Genomic DNA, 20,109 nt, shown 5'->3' on the forward strand with positions numbered 1-20,109 from the left:
GAACCTACAACTAGAATATACAACTAGGTACTGGGAGGTTTGGGGGAGGAGAAGAAGAAGAAGAAAAAAACAAACTAAAGAATTTATTAAGAAATAAAAAAATAAATAAATAAAAAGTCACTTCCTCTTATGTATCATTAGAACTAATAATTCCCAGATGTTTTTTACCACATACAATAATTTTTTTCTACTCTAACTATCCTTTTATTAACCAAATTATAAGAATATTTCCATGGTAAGAATCTGGCCCATTATATTTAAACACATCACTTCAAAACAAAAGTAGACTTCCATATTACCTAATATGAGATAATTCTTTGAAAATCTTAGCCTTTTTAATGTCACATCCTTTTTAAGGCTAATTTTTTGGGGAGAGGATTATAAATAATTCTATAAATAATAAAAGTAATGAACATATTACTAAAATTTTGGAAAACAGCAAAAAGGAGAAATTCACTCAAAGCCACTATCCCAACACAAGCTCTATTACCATGTTGGTATTTTTCCTTCTAATTTTTAGGTCTAAATCTAAGATCAGCAATTCTAAATTGATTGATTCTTGAGTATACAAAAATTCCTTAAAAATATAGTAAGATTAAAAATTCTTCACATAAAAATAACCTTCCAATTCCTAGTTTAGACATCTTTTTGAACTTAAACTTTGAAAGAAATGAACACATTGTGTTTTAGAGGAAGGAAGTTCAAAATATTTTCTACCCATGATTAAGATAGTTTTAATATTAAGGAATCCAGCCTACACACAGCAAATTATTAATGGCCGGATTATAGAAACTTTTTTTTTTTTGAGGAAGATTAGCCCTGAGCTGACATCTGCTGCCAATCCTCCTCTTTTTGCTGAGGAAGACTGGCCCTGAGCTAACATCTGTGCCCATCTTCCTCTACTATATATCCGGGACGCCTACCACAGCATGGCTTGCCAAGTGGTGCCATGTCTGGGATCTGAACCGGGGAACCCCGGGCCACTGAAGTGGAATGTGAGCACTTAACCGCTGTGCCACCAGGTAGAAACAGTTTTAAGATTTTAAGTCATATGGGTGTACCTAGAGTCTCATAAGGTGCAATTTTTCCTTTTAAAGAATAAATGTGTAAGCCTGACATAACCACAGACTCAGAATCCCTAGAGTAACTATATGTTCTATTAAAAGTGTCCTGGGCAAAGTGCCCAAAATGAAATCAACCCTGTTCATCTGCTATCCTCTGTATCATCTAGGCCAATGTTCCCCTTCTCTGTCTTGCTGCACTCCAAAACTATTTTTAAAAGCTAAAAGCTATAAATGTTTTTGGTGAAAGAACAAACCCACCAATTACTTAATGTGCTCTATGCTGATTGGTTATTATTTGACATTTACTGGACAAACTTCTAAAGGGGAGGGTAGTCAGGGTCAGATTAATGACGGTTCCACACAACAAAGCAGCAGGTGGCCATCAAAGCACTCCAGGGGCTTTACTACCTCAAATGAATTAGAGGAAAGAAAACCCATTATCAATATTTTTCTTCCACTGGAAGTTTCTTCTATCACTTGGATTTTAGATTATTTCTGAATTTTCAAATTAAAAAAAAAAACCATGATGAACATACTGAAGCTAAATCTTCAGATACATTCTTAATAATTTCTATAGGACATATTTCCAGAAATAGCTGGAAGGAAACAGGGTTTTGATACATTCTGCCAAACTGCCTTTCAAAGGCTACTTATAAGTATTTTTATAATTGTCAATTTGATAAGTAAAATAGCATATTTACTTTTTATTTGCATTTCTTTATTAGGGGTCATCACTTTTTTGTCATGCTCATTGTACATCTGTGGGGATTTTTTTTTTTAATGACTTGCCTGTCTTTGGTCCAAGTTTATTGGAGCCTTTGACTTTTTCCTGTGGATCTCTAACAGTGATTCTCAAACTTTTTGATCTCAGGAACCCTTTACTTTTTTTTTTTTTTTTGAGGAAGATTAGCCCTGAGCTAACATCTGCTGCCAATCCTCCTCTTTTTGCTGAGGAAGACTGGCCCTGAGCTAACATCTGTGCCCATCTTCCTCCACTCTATATGTGGGACACCTACCCCAGCATGGCTCGATGAGTGGTGCACAGGTCTACACCCAGGATCCAAACCAGTGAACCCCGGGCTGCCAAAGCAGAATGAACGAACCCAACCACTACGCCACTGGGCCAACCCCTCAGGAACCCTTTATACATTTTTAAAACTATTGAAGAGCCAGCCCTGATGACCTAGTAGTTAAAGCTCAGTGTTCTCACTGCTTTGGCAGCCTGGGTTCATTTCCTGGTCGCAGAACCACACCACCCATCTGTCAGTTGTCATGCTGTGACAATGGCTCACAGAGAAGAAACAGAAAGACTTACAATTAGGATATACGACCATGCACCGGGGCTTTGGGGAGGAAAAAAAAAAGAGGAAGATTGGCAACAGATGTTAGTTCAGGGTGAATCTTTCCTTGCAAAAAAAAAGTAAACAAAATCATTAAAAAAAACTATTGAAGATCTCAAAGGGATTTTGTTTATGTAGACTGCTGGCAGAGTAAATTTGAGAGAAAAGAATAGAATTTTCATTTAGTGGATCTCTTACTTCATAACAATAAAAAATCAATTCTAACTGCATTATAGACTTAGAAGTGAAAGATAAACCTAAAAATTTTTTAGAACATAGGAAAATACTATGATTTTTAGATAGGAAATGATTTCTTAAAAAAAGGCAAAAAAAGCACAAACTGAAAATAGATGACTGATAAACTTAATTTTGCTAAAATTAAGAACTTTCATTCATCAAAATACATACTAAGAGATTAAGAATATAAATCACAGGGGCTGGCCCCGTGGCTGAGAGGTTAAGTTCGCGCGCTCCGCTTTGGCAGCCCAGGGTTTCACCAGTTCGGATCCTGGGCGCAGACATGGCACCGCTCATCAGGCCATGCTGAGGCGGAATCCCAAATAGCAGAACTAGAAGGACCCACAACTAGAATATACAACTATGTACTGGGGGTTTGGGGGAGAAGGGAAAAAAAAAAGAGGAAGATTGGCAACAGATATTAGCTCAGGACCAATATTTAAAAAAAAAAATTTAAAGAATATAAATCACACATTGGGAGAACATATTTGAAACACATTAAGCCAATAAAGAATCTGTATCCAAAACATATAAACCAACCTACAAATCAGTGAGAGAAAGGCAAATAATCCAACAGAAAAATGGATGAAATACTTGAATAGGCACTTCATAGAACAGAAAACCCCAAATGGCTAATAAACATATAAAAGATGCTCAATCTCATTAGTAATCAAATTAGTAATATAAATTAAAACCACAATAAGGTACGATTTTAATACCCACCCAATTAGCAAAAATAAAACATCCTTCAATACTAGGTGTTGATGAAGATGTGGAGGAAGTGGAACAGCTACGCACCACTGGGAGTGTGGGATATACAATTTAGAACAAGTTTGAAAAACAACTTAGCGTATCAACTGAAGTTGACATTGTGCTTACTCTATGTCTCACCAACTCCGCTTCAACAAACTTATCTATGGTGATGGGGGAGTTTTTAAAAATTTCTGATCATTTGTAGACTGGATACTTTTATAAAATAATAAAAATGGTTAGGCAAATTACTATAAATGTTTCTAAATGCTTCTTTTCAACTTAGAAGGTTGTGGATTAGTAACTAACCGTTTGTGGACTAGAAGTGGTCTTCAGACCACCCTTCTGAGTAGCACTGCTTGAGAGCAGAGTTTCCTAAATGGGATATGCTCCAGAACACTCAGATGGCACAAATACTACAGGTGTGCCAAGATATTAATCCATTTAGACTTTGCAGCAGCTGGGCAAGATAGTATAAAGAATTCTCAAGCCAGTCACTCTCAGCTATAAGCAGCCTTGTCCTTTTACCTCATATGCTAAACAATGATCATTTTCTTTAAGTGTCATACCATGAAAAAAGTTAGGAAACACTGCCCTGGGAAAATTCTTGTTCATGGTCACTGGGAAATATATATAAGAACATTGACAGAAACACTGCAATAGCAAAAAATTGGAAAACAAGCCACAACAAATTGTTGTATATTCATACAATATATATAATTAAAATAGATAATTATAGGCTCAAGAAATAACGTAGAGCAAAAAAAGTATGTTACAGAACACACAGAGTATGCTCCCGTGAGTATTGCTTATGAAAACTAAATAATATATTGTTTAGGGATACAAATATGTGGTCAAGCAGTAAATAAAAGTCAGAGAATGATAAATATCTAACTCAAGATGGTAGCTACCTTTGAGAGGGGTAGAAATTGGATGGGATAGAGGAGACGCACACACGGAACCTCAAAGGTTATTTTTTTAAGCTGAGTGATAAGTATATACATATTCATGACCTCATTATTCTTTACTCCTCACATATAACACACACACGTATAAAAACGCATTTTCACCTACTCTTACTTAACACAATTTTAAAAAATTAAGCATTCTGAAAAGTAAATAAACATTAAAGAATCAATCTAGAAAGTCCCAAATCTAACCAGTGAGTCTGAAGAGAAAAAAAAAACGTAGAGAGAATACAAGAAAATTTCCCATAACTGAAGGACATAAGATTCTAAATTAAAATGGCCGACGGAATACCGAGGTCAATGAATGAAAAAAAGACTTATAATTAAGCCCATAATGTTAAAAATTTAGAAAATCAGAGGTAGAGAGAGGATTACAAAAGTTTCAAGAAGAGGTAAAATAACAACAATAACAACAATCAAAGGTCACATCAAAGGCTGGGGATCAGAACAGCCTCAGACAGCGACAGCGAACACTGCAAGACAGCAGAACAGCCTGCAAAATTCTCAGGGAAAAAAGTTTTCAACCTGAATTATTATCCAGTCAAACTATCAATCATATATGAGAATGGACCGAAGACAGTTTCCAACAAGCAAGAGTCTCAAAAATTTATCTTCCAAGTCCCCCTTTTCAGGAATATTCTCTATTACAACAAGGAAATAAAGCAAGAAAGAGAAGACTTGGGATGCAGGAAACAGGAGATCTAAAGTAGGGGAGTAGTGAGAGAAACTCCCAGGATGATGATTGTGAAGCCCCAGATTACAGCTGTACAACAAGCCTAGAAATTAATCTTCCCAGACTGGAACAGAAGAATGACAAGGGCTCCAGAAACAATGAATCCAAGGTTTAAAAAACATAATTAAAAGATTACTGTGTATGACCACATGCCATGTAAAGAGAAACTGTACAGTTCTATCAGAAGGGCTGGAGCTGAGTGAGTGAAAAGTACATAAAAAACCTAACTAAACAAAAATGAAAAAAAGTGAGGTATCAATTTAAGGAAAAAAGTGTACAGGAAAGGATATATAATCATAGTATACTATGTGGCTCAGCTGTAAATAATAGGTTTATACAATCATCATAATGAATATACTAAATAATGATTTAACCAAAAATTATAATTGTATTGAGATGCTATAAAGAATGGAATGATGGGAATGGGGGAGTAGGCAGGGAATGTGGAGTGTAGAGCTAAATCCTCATTTCCCATGGTAGTATGTCCAAGATTGAAAAAAATCAAGAAATTTTGGTATAAACATGTTATTTAGAAATACAGAAGTAAATTATAAACCAATGTTACTGCAATGAAAAAAAACAAAAAGAAAAAAAAGAAATACAGAAGTAAATATTAGAAGAAATAACTAAAAGCATTAAGATTGGTTGCCTCAAGGAAGCATGACTTCAGAGTATAGAACAGGATCATTATTTTCATTATGAATTCTGTAGTACTGTTTTACTTTTTAAACTACATATTTGTATTAATCTTAAAAAATTATAATTAAACTAAAAGAACAACCCAACTAAAAAAGCTCAGCACCAACAAAAACCTAATAGCTGATAGATTTTATTTTGAATAGACTTTGAGTATTAAAAAAGAAATTTACTCATAATTCTGTGTTATAATAACTTATATGAGCAAAAATTCACAAATAATTTCATTTAGATCTTAGTCATTAAAGGTCCTAGCAACAGTACAACGAGGTCACAGAAACTGTCCAGAGAGTTGTTAAGATCAAGGGCTTTGGAGTCACAGAAAAGTAATTTCAAATCCTGGCTCCACCACGTAAAGTGAACTTGGGCAAGTTACGTTTGTCTTTATATATCAATTTCTTCAACATCAACAACAAAAAGGGAGCTAACAATACTTACCTCAGACATGAAAATGTATGTAAGGCAATTAGGCAATGCCTAGTGTGGCATACAATAAATAGAAGCTCTCATTGTTATAATTAATTATGCTATAATGTTTTAATAAAATGAAGCAAATTCTTGACTTAAATGTCTGCAATTATTAATAATCATAACCGCCACTGTTTAGTAGCCAATTCTTCATTATACTTTATTACTGTGTAAAGGGTTTTTTAAATAACATTTGAGGATCAAAACATACAATATTAAACATCATAAAATGAATGATTATTTTCCTAAAATAAAACTAGGTAGTTTTAAAATAAGATCTATAGAATGTACTAAAATTCTATAAAAATTGACTAATGGATAATGATTAATAATGTCTGTCATTATGTTTGAATACAGTTAAAGAGTACCTAGAAAATAAGAGATAATTACTGTTCCTTCTAAATACTAAAGAAATAAAGAAATGTCAAGTAACTAGAATGAACAGAAAAGTAAAGATCTAGGTGTGATGGATGCTCTTTAAAACTAAAACAGAATAATTACTACTGTAAGCAACTACAGATCTACATACTCTGAGTACAACTATGTAAAACTTTTGTATATAAGTCTATAAACCAATACTGGGAGAGAATTAAGAAATAATTCTTAATTATTGTGTTGGGCAGGTAGGGTATGAGTGAATTCTTTGAGATTTATTTCTTAAGTATTTAAAAAATTTAAAAAACATATATTTTTTTGCTGAAGAAGATTCACCCTTAGCTAACACCTGTTGCCAATCTTCCTCTTTATGCTTGAGGAAGATGTGCCCCGAGCTAACATCCGTGCCAATCTTCCTGTATTTTGTATGTGGGTCGCCACCACAGCATAGTCACTGACGAGTGGTGTAGGTCTGTCCACGGGAACCAAACCCAGGCCACCAAAGCAGAGTGTGACGAAGAATTTAACCACTAGGACGTGGGGCTGGCCCCATGGCTGAGTGGTTAAGTTCACGTGCTCCGCTGCAGGCGGCCCAGTGTTTCGTTGGTTTGAATCCTGGGCGTGGACATGGCACTGCTCGTCAAGCCACGCTGAGGCAGTGTCCCACATGCCACAACTAGAAGGACCCACAACGAAGAATATACAACTATGTACTGGGGGGCTTTGGGGAGAAAAAGGAAAAAATAAATAAAATCTTTAAAAATATATATATTTTTTTGAGGAAGATTAGCCCTGAGCTAACATCTGCTGCCAATTCTCCTCTTTTTACTGAGGAAGACTAGCCCTGAGCTAACATCCGTGCCCATCTTCCTCTACTTTATATGTAGGATGCCTACCACAGCATGGCTTGACAAGTGGTGCATAGGTTCACACCCGGGATTTGAACCAGCGAACCCCGGGCTGCCAAAGCAGGACGTTCGAACTTAACTACTGTGCCACTGGGCCAGCCCCTAAAAACATTTTTAAAGGAATTCTAGCATAGGAGATAAGCAACAAATCCTTGGAACAAAAAACTTTTTTTTCTTTTTTTTTTTTATTGAGTTAATGATAGGTTACAATCTTGCGAAATTTCAGTTGTACATTAATGTTTGTCAGTCGTGCTGTAGGTGCACCACTTCACCCTTTGTGCCCACCCCCCACCCCACCTTTCCCCTGGTATCCACTAAACTGTTCTTAGTCCATAATTTTAAATTCCTCATATGAGTGGAGTCATACACAGATTATCCTTCTCTCGCTGGCTTATTTCACTTAACATAATTCCCTCAAGGTCCATCCATGTTATTGCAAATGGAATGATTTTGTTCTGTTTTACAGCTGAGTAGTATTCCATTCTATCTATGTACCACATCTTCTTCATCCATTCGTCTGTTGATGGGCACTTAGGTTGCTTCAATGTCTTGGCTATTGTAAATAATGCTGCAATGAACATTGGGGTGCATAGGACTTTTGGGATTGCTGACTTCAAGCTCTTTGGATAAATACCCAGTAGTGGGATGGCTAGATCGTATGGTAGTTCTATTTTTAATTTTTTGAGGAATCTCCATACTGTTTTCCATAGTGGCTGCACCAGTTTGCATTCCCACCAGCAGTGTATGAGGGTTCCTTTTTCTCCACAACCTCTCCAACATTTGTTACTATTAGTTTTAGATATTTTTGTCATTCTAATGGGTGTAAGGTGATATCTTAGTGTAGTTTTGATTTGCATTTCCCTGATGATCAGCGATGATGAGCATCTTTTCATGTGCCTATTGGCCATCCGTATATCTTCTTTGGAGAAATGTCTGTTCATGTCTCCAGCCCATTTTTTGATTGGGTTGTTTGATGTTCTGTTGTTGAGTTGTGAGAGTTCTTTATATATTATGGATATTAAGCCTTTGTCAGATATATGACTTGCAAATATTTTTTCCCAGTTAGTGGGTTGTTTGTTTCAATCCTGTTTTCATTTGCCTTGAAGAAGCTCTTTAGTCTGATGAAGTCCCATTTGTTTATTATTTCTATTGTTTCCCTTCTCTGAGAAGGCATGGTGTCTGAAAAGATCCTTTTAATACTGATGTCAAAGAGTGTACTGCCTATGTTTTCTTCCAGAAGCCTTATGGTTTCAGGTCTCACCTTTAGGTCTTTGATCCATTTTGAGTTTATTTTGGTGAATGGTGAAAAAGAATGGTCAATTTTCATTCTTTTACATGTGGCTTTCCAGTTTTCCCAGCACCATTTGTTGAAAAGACTTCCTTTTCTCCATTGTATGCCCTTAGCTCCTTTGTCAAAGATAAGCTGTCCATATATGTGTGGTTTTATTTCTGGGCTTTCAATTCTGTTCCATTGATCTGTGCACCTGTTTTTGTACCAGTACCATGCTGTTTTGATTACTGTAGCTTTGTAGTATATTTTGAAGTCAGGGATTGTGATGCCTCCCGTTTTGTTCCTTTTTCTCAGGATTGCTTTAGAAATTCGGGGTCTTTTGTTGCCCCATATGAATTTTAGGATTCTTTGTTCTAATTCTGTAAAGAATGTCATTGGGATTCTGACTGGGATGGCATTGAATCTGTAGATTGCTTTAGGTAGAACGGACATTTTAACTATGTTTATTCTTCCAATCCATGTACATGGAATGTCTTTCCATCTCCTTATGTTGTCATCCAATTCTCTCAGAAAGGCCTTGTAATTTTCATTATATAGGTCCTTCACTTCCTTAGTTAAATTTACCCCAAGGTATTTTATTCTTTTTGTTGCGATTGTGAATGGTATTGTGTTCTTGAGTTCTTTTTCTGTTAGTTCATTATTGGAGTATAGAAATGTTACTGATTTATGCAAATTGATTTTATACCCTGCAACTTTGCTGTAGTTGTTGATTACTTCTAAGAGTTTTCCAGTGGATTCTTTGGGGTTTTCTATATATAAGATCATGTCGTCTGCAAACAGCGAGAGTGGAACAAAAAACATTTTTAAAGGAACTATAGCACAGGAGATAAGCAATAAATCCTCGGAACATTAAGGAAAAAGCTTTCTATAGTGCACAATAGCAGGTCAATCAAGCAAATTAAAGTGAACTATAAAGCTTGCCACTGTGCAGGAAGGCCCATTACAGCCACTATTACTAATCATTTGGACCAATATACATTTGTAATCTAAATTGGTCATTTATGAAAGAGCAGCCATCATTTTAGATGCTGAGATCTTAATGCTTTATAGTGCTAGCTTCTGGTTTAGGGACCAATTTTACAAACTCAGGGTCCTTTGTGATCAAAATGGAACTTGACAGATGTCCTTTCTCCTTTTATCCATTTACCATGTTTTAGAACCTTTAATAGTAATGATCAAAATCTGGGCTAGCGGGGCTGGCCCCGTGGCCGAGTGGTTAAGTTCGCGCGCTCCGCTGCAGGCGGCCCAGTGTTTCGTTAGTTCGAATCCTGGGCGCGGACATGGCACTGCTCATCAGACCACGCTGAGGCAGCGTCCCACATGCCACAACTAGAAGAACCCACAATGAAGAATACACAACTATGTACCGGGGGGCTTTGGGGAGAAAAAGGAAAAAATAAAATCTTTAAAAAAAAAAAAAAAACAAAATCTGGGCTAGCTTTTTAAACACACAAGGCAGCTTCTCTCCCTAAGTATGTAACCATTTACAAATGCTTTTCAAGCTTATCTGGAACTCAAAACTATTATTGGATTCCAGACCTCATTCTGGATACGTACGTGGAAACAAGAATCTCTGCTCCTGTTGCAAATTTTCCACCTCAGTATCTGACATGAAAACTACGTCCACAGCAATTAGCTGTGAAGAATTTACAAGACAACCATATGATAAGTACTTCATGTTGTGAAGAATCAGAAAGAGCTCCTTTTTAAAAAAAGTACTATTCCCCTTTTACAGAGCAATTAATTACTTACAAAGAAATTAATGCAACTCACCAAAGTTCAGCAAGTTAGAAAAACAGGACTAGACTGAGTACTTTTGTCCTCAAATCCTGTTAGTCCAATATCCATGCTATTTTCCATTTCTTAATTAAATCACATCTTTGTCAAGTATTTCATGAAATGATTTTTAAGCATAGAAAACTATAGAAATAGGCCCAAGGGAGTTAGGTGTAAGAAGAGAGAACACCAACTATTCAAGAGTAGCATGAATATGCTCAAATGGTCACAATTTTTTTGCCCATTTGTCAGTGGCTCGTATTCTGTCTGAATTCAGACTTGCAAAAAACCTGAAAAGGCCATCTTTTTATGTCACGCTTCATGTCATAAATCATTTGAACTCCCTGAAGCCTGGTCTCAGAGCTGCTATTTGTTTTAAAGCAGGAAAAAATGTTTCAAAGCAACCTTTGTTTTCTGCTAAAATGACAGTCTTTTCAAATTACCCATTATAACTAGTACCATATATATAAACACACGTACAAGTCCTATTCTAACCTTTTACAACCTGTTAGCATTACATTTTTAACTTTAAAGTAGAAAATCTCACTAAGTCAAGCATAAGCAATGTAATTACCTACACATGGTAGAGAATGGTTACCTGCTAATCCTTTTGAGGGGTCTATAATAAGCGCTATGATATATGTGGTACGAATCTGTCTCAACACAAACTTGTGGCACAGGAACATCCATCTGTGAAACAGTTAATCACACCATCCAAGGTCTCTGTGCTTCTATTATAAATCAAGTCACCACCGCACAGCTGTCACTATATCTCCAGTGGGTTTTCAACTACTGTCCAAGCAGTTACCTCTCAAAAAAAGGTCTATGAAAAGTTTTCAAATTTTGGGTTAAAATTGTGGCATTACTTAGATTGCATGCAGAATACACTACTTCTATTACAGTGAATAGAATTTGAGCCAAATTTACTTGATTCTGTTTTGTTCCATCTCTTGGGAAATGTTAGAGGCCTCAGGTCCTGCTATGAACTCTGAAAAGTGTAATGTGATTTGAAAGGTTCTAAAAATACCACAGGTTTGTCTGGGCTCACTTAGAAGGGTGGATGATTCAATTACAAGTGTCAAAATTTGATTCCTAATTTTTCAGTATCTGACAGCTGCAGCAAATCTTGCCAGGATTCCCTTATCTTCATTGTGCTTCTCTTTGAAGTATTTAAAGAAGATTTCATAATCTTTGCAATTTAGCTCTAGGATTTCTCTCGGTAGCTGTAGAATGAATTGGTTGGCCCTTTCTAAAGCTGCTTATAAATATTATTTGACCCAGCACATTTTTAAAGTAGCCATTAACTGAAAAACAGCTGAGCTTCTTGTAATGGTTAGGGAAGAAAACACAATGGACCTTGTTCCCATACACCATAAACCTGGAGTGACCTTTCAACGTATGAAGTGCCAGTGGAACCTTAACCAGAGGTTCACTTGTTGCTATTAAAAAGTTCAGACCCAAAAAGCATGCATTCATTTGAATGACAGCTCTGGGAAGGGTACTAGCACTGTATCATTAGGAATGACTTTTTGTTTGCTTTTCAAATAATTAAAGCAGAGATTCAGAGATATCAAGGTGACCCGGACCGTAAAGAACAGCAGCTATGTGGCACCACCACAGGAAGCATAGGCTCTATTCTTTGCTCTTCCATTAAGTGAGACAAAGTCATCAAACTCAGATCGCTGTTTATGAAAGGGCAAAAATCAAACTTACCAAAAGGATTGACCAGAGGCTATATATTAAATGGCAAATAGGTTTGTGGTCAGGCATTTAAAAATAACTTTACACAATAAAATAAACAACTATAGGACGAAGAGTTACAAATAAACAATTCTTCTTATCAACTGAAGCGCCAAGACATTTTTAACGTTATCACTTTTCTAACGGAAAAAAATCTAGATTAGATTATACACTTTCATTCAGGTTTTCTAAACATTTACCAAATGCCTATTACATGCCAGCTTTTAAGTAAATAGTGGTGAACAAGGGATATGCTCCTGCCATCATGGAACTTACCGGTTTCTCAGGGGAGGCAGAAACTGAACAAGCGATCTTAAGCATGCTGTATGTTACGACACACACAAACAGTGCTATGGGAACACATTTCAGATTGTAGGTGTGAGCTGGGAAAAGAACAGGGTATGTTTCCTGGAAGAGATGCTACTTAACCTCTTTCTTTTATCTTAAAAAGATCATAATGATCACAGCAACCTTTTATTGACAACTCAGAGTCATAATTATGACCATAACTATTATACTATGCTATAATACTCTGTTTTTCCATCTCCTCTCACACTGAATCCTGCATAAAGTAAGATATTTCTACGTAAACATTTTTAAAACACTCCAAATTATGGAACACTAAGGTCACTTAACTTCAAACATTGGGACAGGATTTTAATATTATCATAACTTGGAATAATAGCAATAATTTACACTTTAAATAAATGCAGTTTATTGTATGTTAATTACATCTCAAGAAAGCTGTTTGAAAAAGAAAGAAAACTCTGTGACAAAAGACACCGTACACAAGGATAAGAGACAAATGACAGACTAGAAGAAAACAATTACCCAGATTAATATCCAGAATATATGTAAAAATATGACAGATAAGAAAAAACACTCAATCCATTAGAAAAAAATGGAGAAAGAAAAGAAACAGGCACATGACAGAAGAAATATAAACGACCAAACATATATGTGGACAGATGCTTGATCTCACTCCTAATCGAGAAAAATGAAAATAAAAACAAAATACTGTCAGAATGGATGGGGCTGGCCCAGTGGTGTAGTGGTTAAGTTTGTGTGCTCCGCTTTGGTGGCCCGGAATTCGCAGGTTCAGATCCCGGGCACAGACCTATGCACCGCCTGTCAAGCCATGCTGTAGCAGGCATCCCACATATAAAGTAGAGGAAGATGGGCACAGATGTTAGCTCAGGGCTAATCTTCCTCACCAAAAAAAAAAAAGAAGAAAAAAAATACTGTCAGAATGGCAAAAAATGAAAAGATTGAGGATCAAGTGCTGGTAAAGAGTTTAACAGAGGAGACAGATACTCTTGTACACTCTTGGAATAAATTTGGTATATCCATTCCATGGAACACAGTATAGCAGTTAAATGAAAAGAAGTACATGACAATAATTATTATTATGACTGCAGGTAATATTTATTGTTTCCTATAAGCCAGGCACTGTTGTATATTGCTTACTTATATTAACTCATTAGCCCTCACAACTACCATATGAGGTGAGTACTGTTATTATCCCCACTTTATAGACTAGGAAATTGAGACACAGAGGAGTTAGGTAACACGTGGAGGTTGAACAGCTAACAGGTGGCAGAACAGCAATCTGCACACAGGGGTTCTGGCTCCAAAGCTGATTTTCTTAACCTCTACAGAAAAGCCTCTTTATTTACTGACATGGAAAAATCTCCAAGATACATTATTAAAAGCAAATTGCACAATGTACACAGTATAATACCATTCCTATTTTTAAAAAAACCAAAACATATTATCTATATCTGTATTTATCTCCAGAGAAAGGACTGAAAAGATATACAAAACTAGTAGCAGTGGTTTCTCTTTGGAAAAAGGACTGAGGGACTGGGATTGGGGGTGGGAGGCAATCAAGGGGGACTTTGGTTTTATGTGTATGTTTGATTTTCACACCACAAGAATGTAATCAGGTATTCCTTGTATAATCACATTTTTTTAAGATTAAAAAACTCGAAACACTGATCCAGTAAAATCTTTTTCTACTCAATGCACACTTTACTCCTAAAATGTCCCTTATCCAGCTTCTGTTAGAATATTTTAAATGGTAGAGCACTCTACTTCACCCTGCTTTATTACTGAAAAAAAGCTTAAATGGTAGATTTTCCTTATAGTCAATCAAATGCTTCTTTTTAACCACCATCCATTGGTCCTAATTCTGCCCTCTGTCAAGCAAACAAGAATGAATAATACTAATCCATCTGTATTGGGAGTCTGCAAGACCATCTCCAGGCTCAATGATTTCCTAGGAGGACTTACAGGACTTAGCATACAGTCACACTCTTGGCTACGCTTTATTACAGTGAAAAGATACAAAGCAAAACCAGCAAAGGGAAAAGGCACATGGGGTGAAGCCCAGAAGAAACCAGAGGCAAGCTTCCAAGAATCTTCTCCCTTAATTCCTCCAGCAACGAGTTGTAACAATACGTGTGAAATGTTGCCAAACAGGGAAGCTCATTAGACTCAACACCCAGGGTTTTTACTGGGGGCTGGTCACGTAGGCACACTTGTCTAGCCCATACTAAAATTCCAGACTCCCAAAAGGAAAGCAGACGTTCAATATAAACCACACTCTTTGTGCATTCAATTTAGGCACAGTGAGCCATTCTAATTGGGGAATGGTGGGAATCCTTCTAAAATCCAAGTCCTCAGATGCCAGTCAAGGGCCAACCCTGCAAGCAAGCTTTTCTAAGAATAGCAGTTCAGGCCTGCTATGTTAATTCTTTTCTGCACAGCATCCTTTGCATAATCCTTTTGATATTTAAATGAAATTCTATTATGTCTTTCTTCAGTTTTTTGTTCTCAGTTAATATATAATCAACTCCTTCTATGAAAGTTTCCAGACTTTTCATCTGTTTTGGTCACCCTCATCTGCACTCTGGCTTGACTACGTCCCTCTTAAAACACGAAGCCAAAAATGTAAACTAATATTCCAGGCATAATTTCACCATAAATAGGATATTACATTTTTACTAATGGAGTTTAATATTTTGTTTTTTAAAGCTGCATTACTAATGGGTGATATGTTGAGCTGGCAGACAAAACTCGAGTTCTATGACATTATATTTATAGTCCCATTAGGCATTTTGTAAGTTTAAGCACAATGCTCCTACTGACCAAGATCATTTTGAATCGTAATTCTATCGTCTGTCTCAGGTTGACTATTCCTTCTAGTTTCCTGTCGTGTGAAAATTATTCAGGGTTCTGGAGCCAGACTACCTCAATTCAAATCATAGTACTACTACTTATAACAATGTGATCTCGGGCAAGTTAGCATAAATCCTCTGTGTGCCACAGTTCCCTTATCTATAAAAACTAAGAATAATAATCATATCTATCTCACAGAGTCATTCAATGAAATAAATGAGATAATGTATATAATAAGTCTAGTATGGTATCTGGCACATTGTAATTATATAATAAACAATTATTATTACTTATCTAAATTATTGATAAGAATAATAAACAGGTCAGGATCAAGGGCGAAGATTTATGGCATTTTTTGGGTGACTTCTCTCAGAGATGACAGCAACCAAAATTCTTTGAGAATATCAATTCAACCAGATTTATATTTTATAATATACTTAAACCCAATATAAGAAACTTCAAGATATAAAAAAAAGATATTCATTATAATCAATTTTTAATTATGTTAAGAGACTGCAGTCTCTAAACTTAACCTTTTTATCACCTACCAAATACTGGTGTGAAGAGAAAGAAATGAAGATAGCCTAGACTGGCAAGAAAGTTTCTATCACTGAGAAGAGAATTTCAACTCTTCAAGAAATTCCTACTTATATCAGAAGTCTGGCAGAATAAGAGAAACACATTCCTGTGATTATTACTGTGCATTGCCTTAAACAAAGTAACACAATGAAAATAAAATGCTAAAATGATAACCAAAGTATAATGAAAAAGAGCATTTTTAGATACTTTATCTTTTATTAATAAGAAAAACCAAGGGAATACTAATGAAAAAGTCTAGTGAAGAACAAATGCCTGTAGCACTTGTCATCTGCAATCAGAAGAGCTAAAATTCTTAGATAAAATTAAACATCTAGAATATTAACTTTAATGGCAGCAGAAGCATCAAAAAGCATCAAAAAGCATATTTCAGGGGCTGGCCCCGTGGCCGAGCGGTTAAGTTCGCGCGCTCCGCTGCAGGCGGCCCAGTGTTTCGTTGGTTCGAATCCTGGGCGCGGACGTGACACTGCTCATCAAACCATGCTGAGGCAGCATCCCACATGCCACAACTAGAAGGACCCACAATGAAGAATATACAACTATGTACTGGGGGGCTTTGGGGAGAAAAAGGAAAAAATAAAATCTTTAAAAAAAAAAAAAGCATATTTCAACACTGAACTTTAAAAACTGCTATCTGACCTCTAAAAAGAAAACGACAAAGTAATAAAAATTACTATATGCATAGTATTGGTTACATTTATCCTTATTAACACAGTTATATCCCTAAATTTTTCCAAAAGATTAATCAAACAACTACATATGGATAATCAAAGAAATAAGGTTTACATGCAAACAAATGGCTGTCATACAGTTTCCAGCAAGCTAACATTTCCAATTAATGACTCTACAATGTAGTCTTGTTTAGAGTCAAATGTGAATCTTGAAATTAATTCATTCTAATAGTGACTTGGAGAATAGCAACAGTATTCACTTAGGAGCACAGCCGCAGAGACTTTCAGAACTGGGGTCAGAGCCTTGCTCTGCAAATCACTAACGGTGTAGCTTTAGGCAAGTTACCTAAGTTTCTCTAAGCCTGTTTCCTCAACTAAAAAACGGAGATAATATTTACCTCACAGGCTTTTTGAGAAGACGAATTAGGATATTTTCTAATATACATATGTATGTGTGTGTATATATATATATATACATATGTATCATATATATGTGATATATATATATGCATATATATATATATATAAGAATTCTAGGAGGTATATACTAGTAACAAGTCACATTTTACAGCTGAGTACAAAAAGGTAAGGAACCTGCCCAAGTCACCCAGCTGTTAACTTGACAAAAACCAGGATTTACACTTAACCAAGTTCTAGAATCTGTGCTCTTAACCATTCCATTATACTGCCTCTCACACATGTAGTAACATGTAGCCCACAGGAATAATTACTTTCAGATGCCAGATACTATATGTTGACTGAACCTGTGAGTTTCTTGGAAGCTGTGACATCCCCCATTTTACTTAAGGTCAATAGGAACACATAAGAGAGACGTGGATCCCATCTTGGCCACTTATTAGCTGTGTGAATCTATAATCTCCCTGAGCTTCATTCAAGTGTAAAACGTACATAACAATAACATCTCTTACAAGAGGTAAAGAAGCATCTGTTTGCAAAGCATCTAGCACAGAGCCTTGCATATAAAGTGCTCAGTAAATGTCAGCCCCCCCCACCTCACTCTCCTATTTGTGACTCGTCACATAGTAATCTTTCCAAACACCATGCTACTACTTCTTGATACCCTCTTACCAACTATGTTAACAGTTGGGTGGCAAAGAACATTATTTTTTGGTGGTTACCATGTGACACCAAATAAAACCTCAGTGAAGTCCAGCGATATTATATAATTTTAAGTATAATAAACTTCCTCCCTTTTGTCCATATGGTCTATCACTTTTATCAAAGTAAAAAATAAAATTAGTCTACCAAGATTTGTTCTTTATAAAATTATGCTTAATGTTCCCCAATACCTTCTGTTCTTTTAGGTAACTGCCAAATGATTTACTTGATTTGTTCTAGTTTCTGATCAGACATTGTTTAAAAATTAAGTTGACCTTAGCATTTCCAAAGTTATCTTTTACCCTTTAAAAAAAATCATTACTTTTCTGTCATCAGACACTTCTCCTATTCACCATAATTTATCAAAAATAAAAGGTAATAGCTTGGCACTAGGTTCTTTTCCCTCACATTTTCATGGAGGAAATATCTAATACTGAATTCTAAGCACTATTCATGCTAAATGCAGCCATAGCAATTAGTATTTCTTGTCAATTGGGCAGCATTTTCTTAAGAAAAGATAAAATGCTAGGAGGTAGCATGATCGATCATAAATCAAAACTGCTATATAATTAATCTTTTTTTTCCTTGGATAGCAAGGATGTCACGAAGCACATCCTGTTGGCTTCCAAGTATCATTTAAAAATATTCCCATGTCTTAAAGCAATCTGGAAGTAGATGCTGAAAGCCAAAGGAATTTTTCAATCAAGTCTTGACTTCTGAAATCTACTACTTCCTCGATCAGCTAAAAGGCATGTTGCGAGGCTACAATCAGAAGCACCACAGAGAAAAGTGGTGCTGTGGGAACAATTCATTTGTTTTTGGCACAGGCAAGGTTCACTACCAATTTGTAACAGTATGAATTCGATAACTGTTCAAAGCCAAAAATGAGGTTTGGACATGAACAGATTTTCCAAGTAGCTTTTGCTGAGGCCTAGCAGCTAATATAAAATTAAAAAGCCATTAAGAGGTGGTAAAGTACAGGCAATGTCTAGGAATTAAAATAAGACCTATTAGTTGAATTGCTAAAAAAACGTATTGAGCTAAAGACAAGATATTTTGCTTCATTCATTTACTCTTTCTTGAGCTAACTTTATGAAAAGGAGATGGGAAATTATATTTTTGGTGCTTAAGTTTAGCCATCTATAAACAATATTACTTGCCCTAGTAACCTCATGAGTCTAACAGAAGCCTAAATGAAATAACAGCTGCTAAAGCATTGTTCAAAATTTAAAGTGTATAGCAACATAAGATATAACTGTATTTTTACAATTTGTAAGCATCTACAATGAAGTCATTTTAATGATGCCAGTCCCACTGGCCAAATACACACTCTTGACAAGTAACTTAGCAGTGATATTTTCTCAGCCCTTTATGGAATTACAATTATCAACAAATAAAAATTTTTCTTTTGGGGCCAGCCCGGTGGCACAGCAGTTAAGTTCGCACGCTCTGCTTCGGTGGCCCGGGGTTCGCTGGTTCGGATCCCGGGTGCAGACATGGCACTGCTTGCCAAGCCACGCTGTGGCAGGCGTCCCACATATAAAGTAGAGGAAGATGGGCACAGATGTTAGCTCAGGGCCAGTCTTCCTCAGAAAAAGAGGAGGATTGGCAGCAGTTAGCTCAGGGCTAATCTTCCTCAAAAAAAAAAATTTGTCTTATTTGTTAGTTCCTACTCACTTTGTTTCACTTTTATAACTTAATACTTATAATATATAAATCCACTTAATTAAAAAGTGAAAATCTGGGACATTATCTCAAAAAATCACTATGATCTCTTTCATTATACATCAAGAATATCTCAATATTATTGCAAAGAGTTTTCAGTTTTAAATAAAAAGGTTTTATAAAATAAGATTAACTTCCCATTATTGATATTAAAACTAAAAAAGTCAAAAACATTAACTGTTTCAAACAAAAACCATATTTATATCTCTGTCCCGTTAGCCCAACTTACCTCATCTCCCTTCAAAACTTCAGCGCCACCAAATTCACGGGTCTGATTTGTCTTCACCGACACCTCTCTCTCCAAGCTGGCTGACTTCTCCTTTGCTTCCTGAAGTTCCTCAGCTTTGGCTTCTTTTTTACGAGAAATGATGGATGCCTAATTGAGCATTAAAATGAATGTAAAATAAGATACAATTAACTTTCTATTATCTTGTGAAATTATCTGTTTTTTAGATTTTACTGAGCTAAATT

At 35.9% G+C, this 20,109-nt stretch overlaps 1 protein-coding gene across 9 annotated transcripts in view; it reads right to left on the reverse strand.

Moving 5' to 3' along the window:
• IFT81 (intraflagellar transport 81) overlaps window positions 1–20,109 on the reverse strand; it is a 185,944-nt gene that overhangs the window by 33,139 nt on the left and 132,696 nt on the right. For all 9 annotated transcript variants that reach the window (XM_070628993.1, XM_070628996.1, XM_070628995.1 and 6 more), the window contains one exon: window positions 19,868–20,014. In XM_070628993.1, coding sequence (XP_070485094.1) covers window positions 19,868–20,014 — 147 coding nt within the window. The remainder of the gene's footprint in view (window positions 1–19,867; window positions 20,015–20,109) is intronic.

Source organism: Equus przewalskii, chromosome 7, assembly GCF_037783145.1.
Source record: "Equus przewalskii isolate Varuska chromosome 7, EquPr2, whole genome shotgun sequence".
NCBI lineage: Eukaryota > Metazoa > Chordata > Mammalia > Perissodactyla > Equidae > Equus > Equus przewalskii.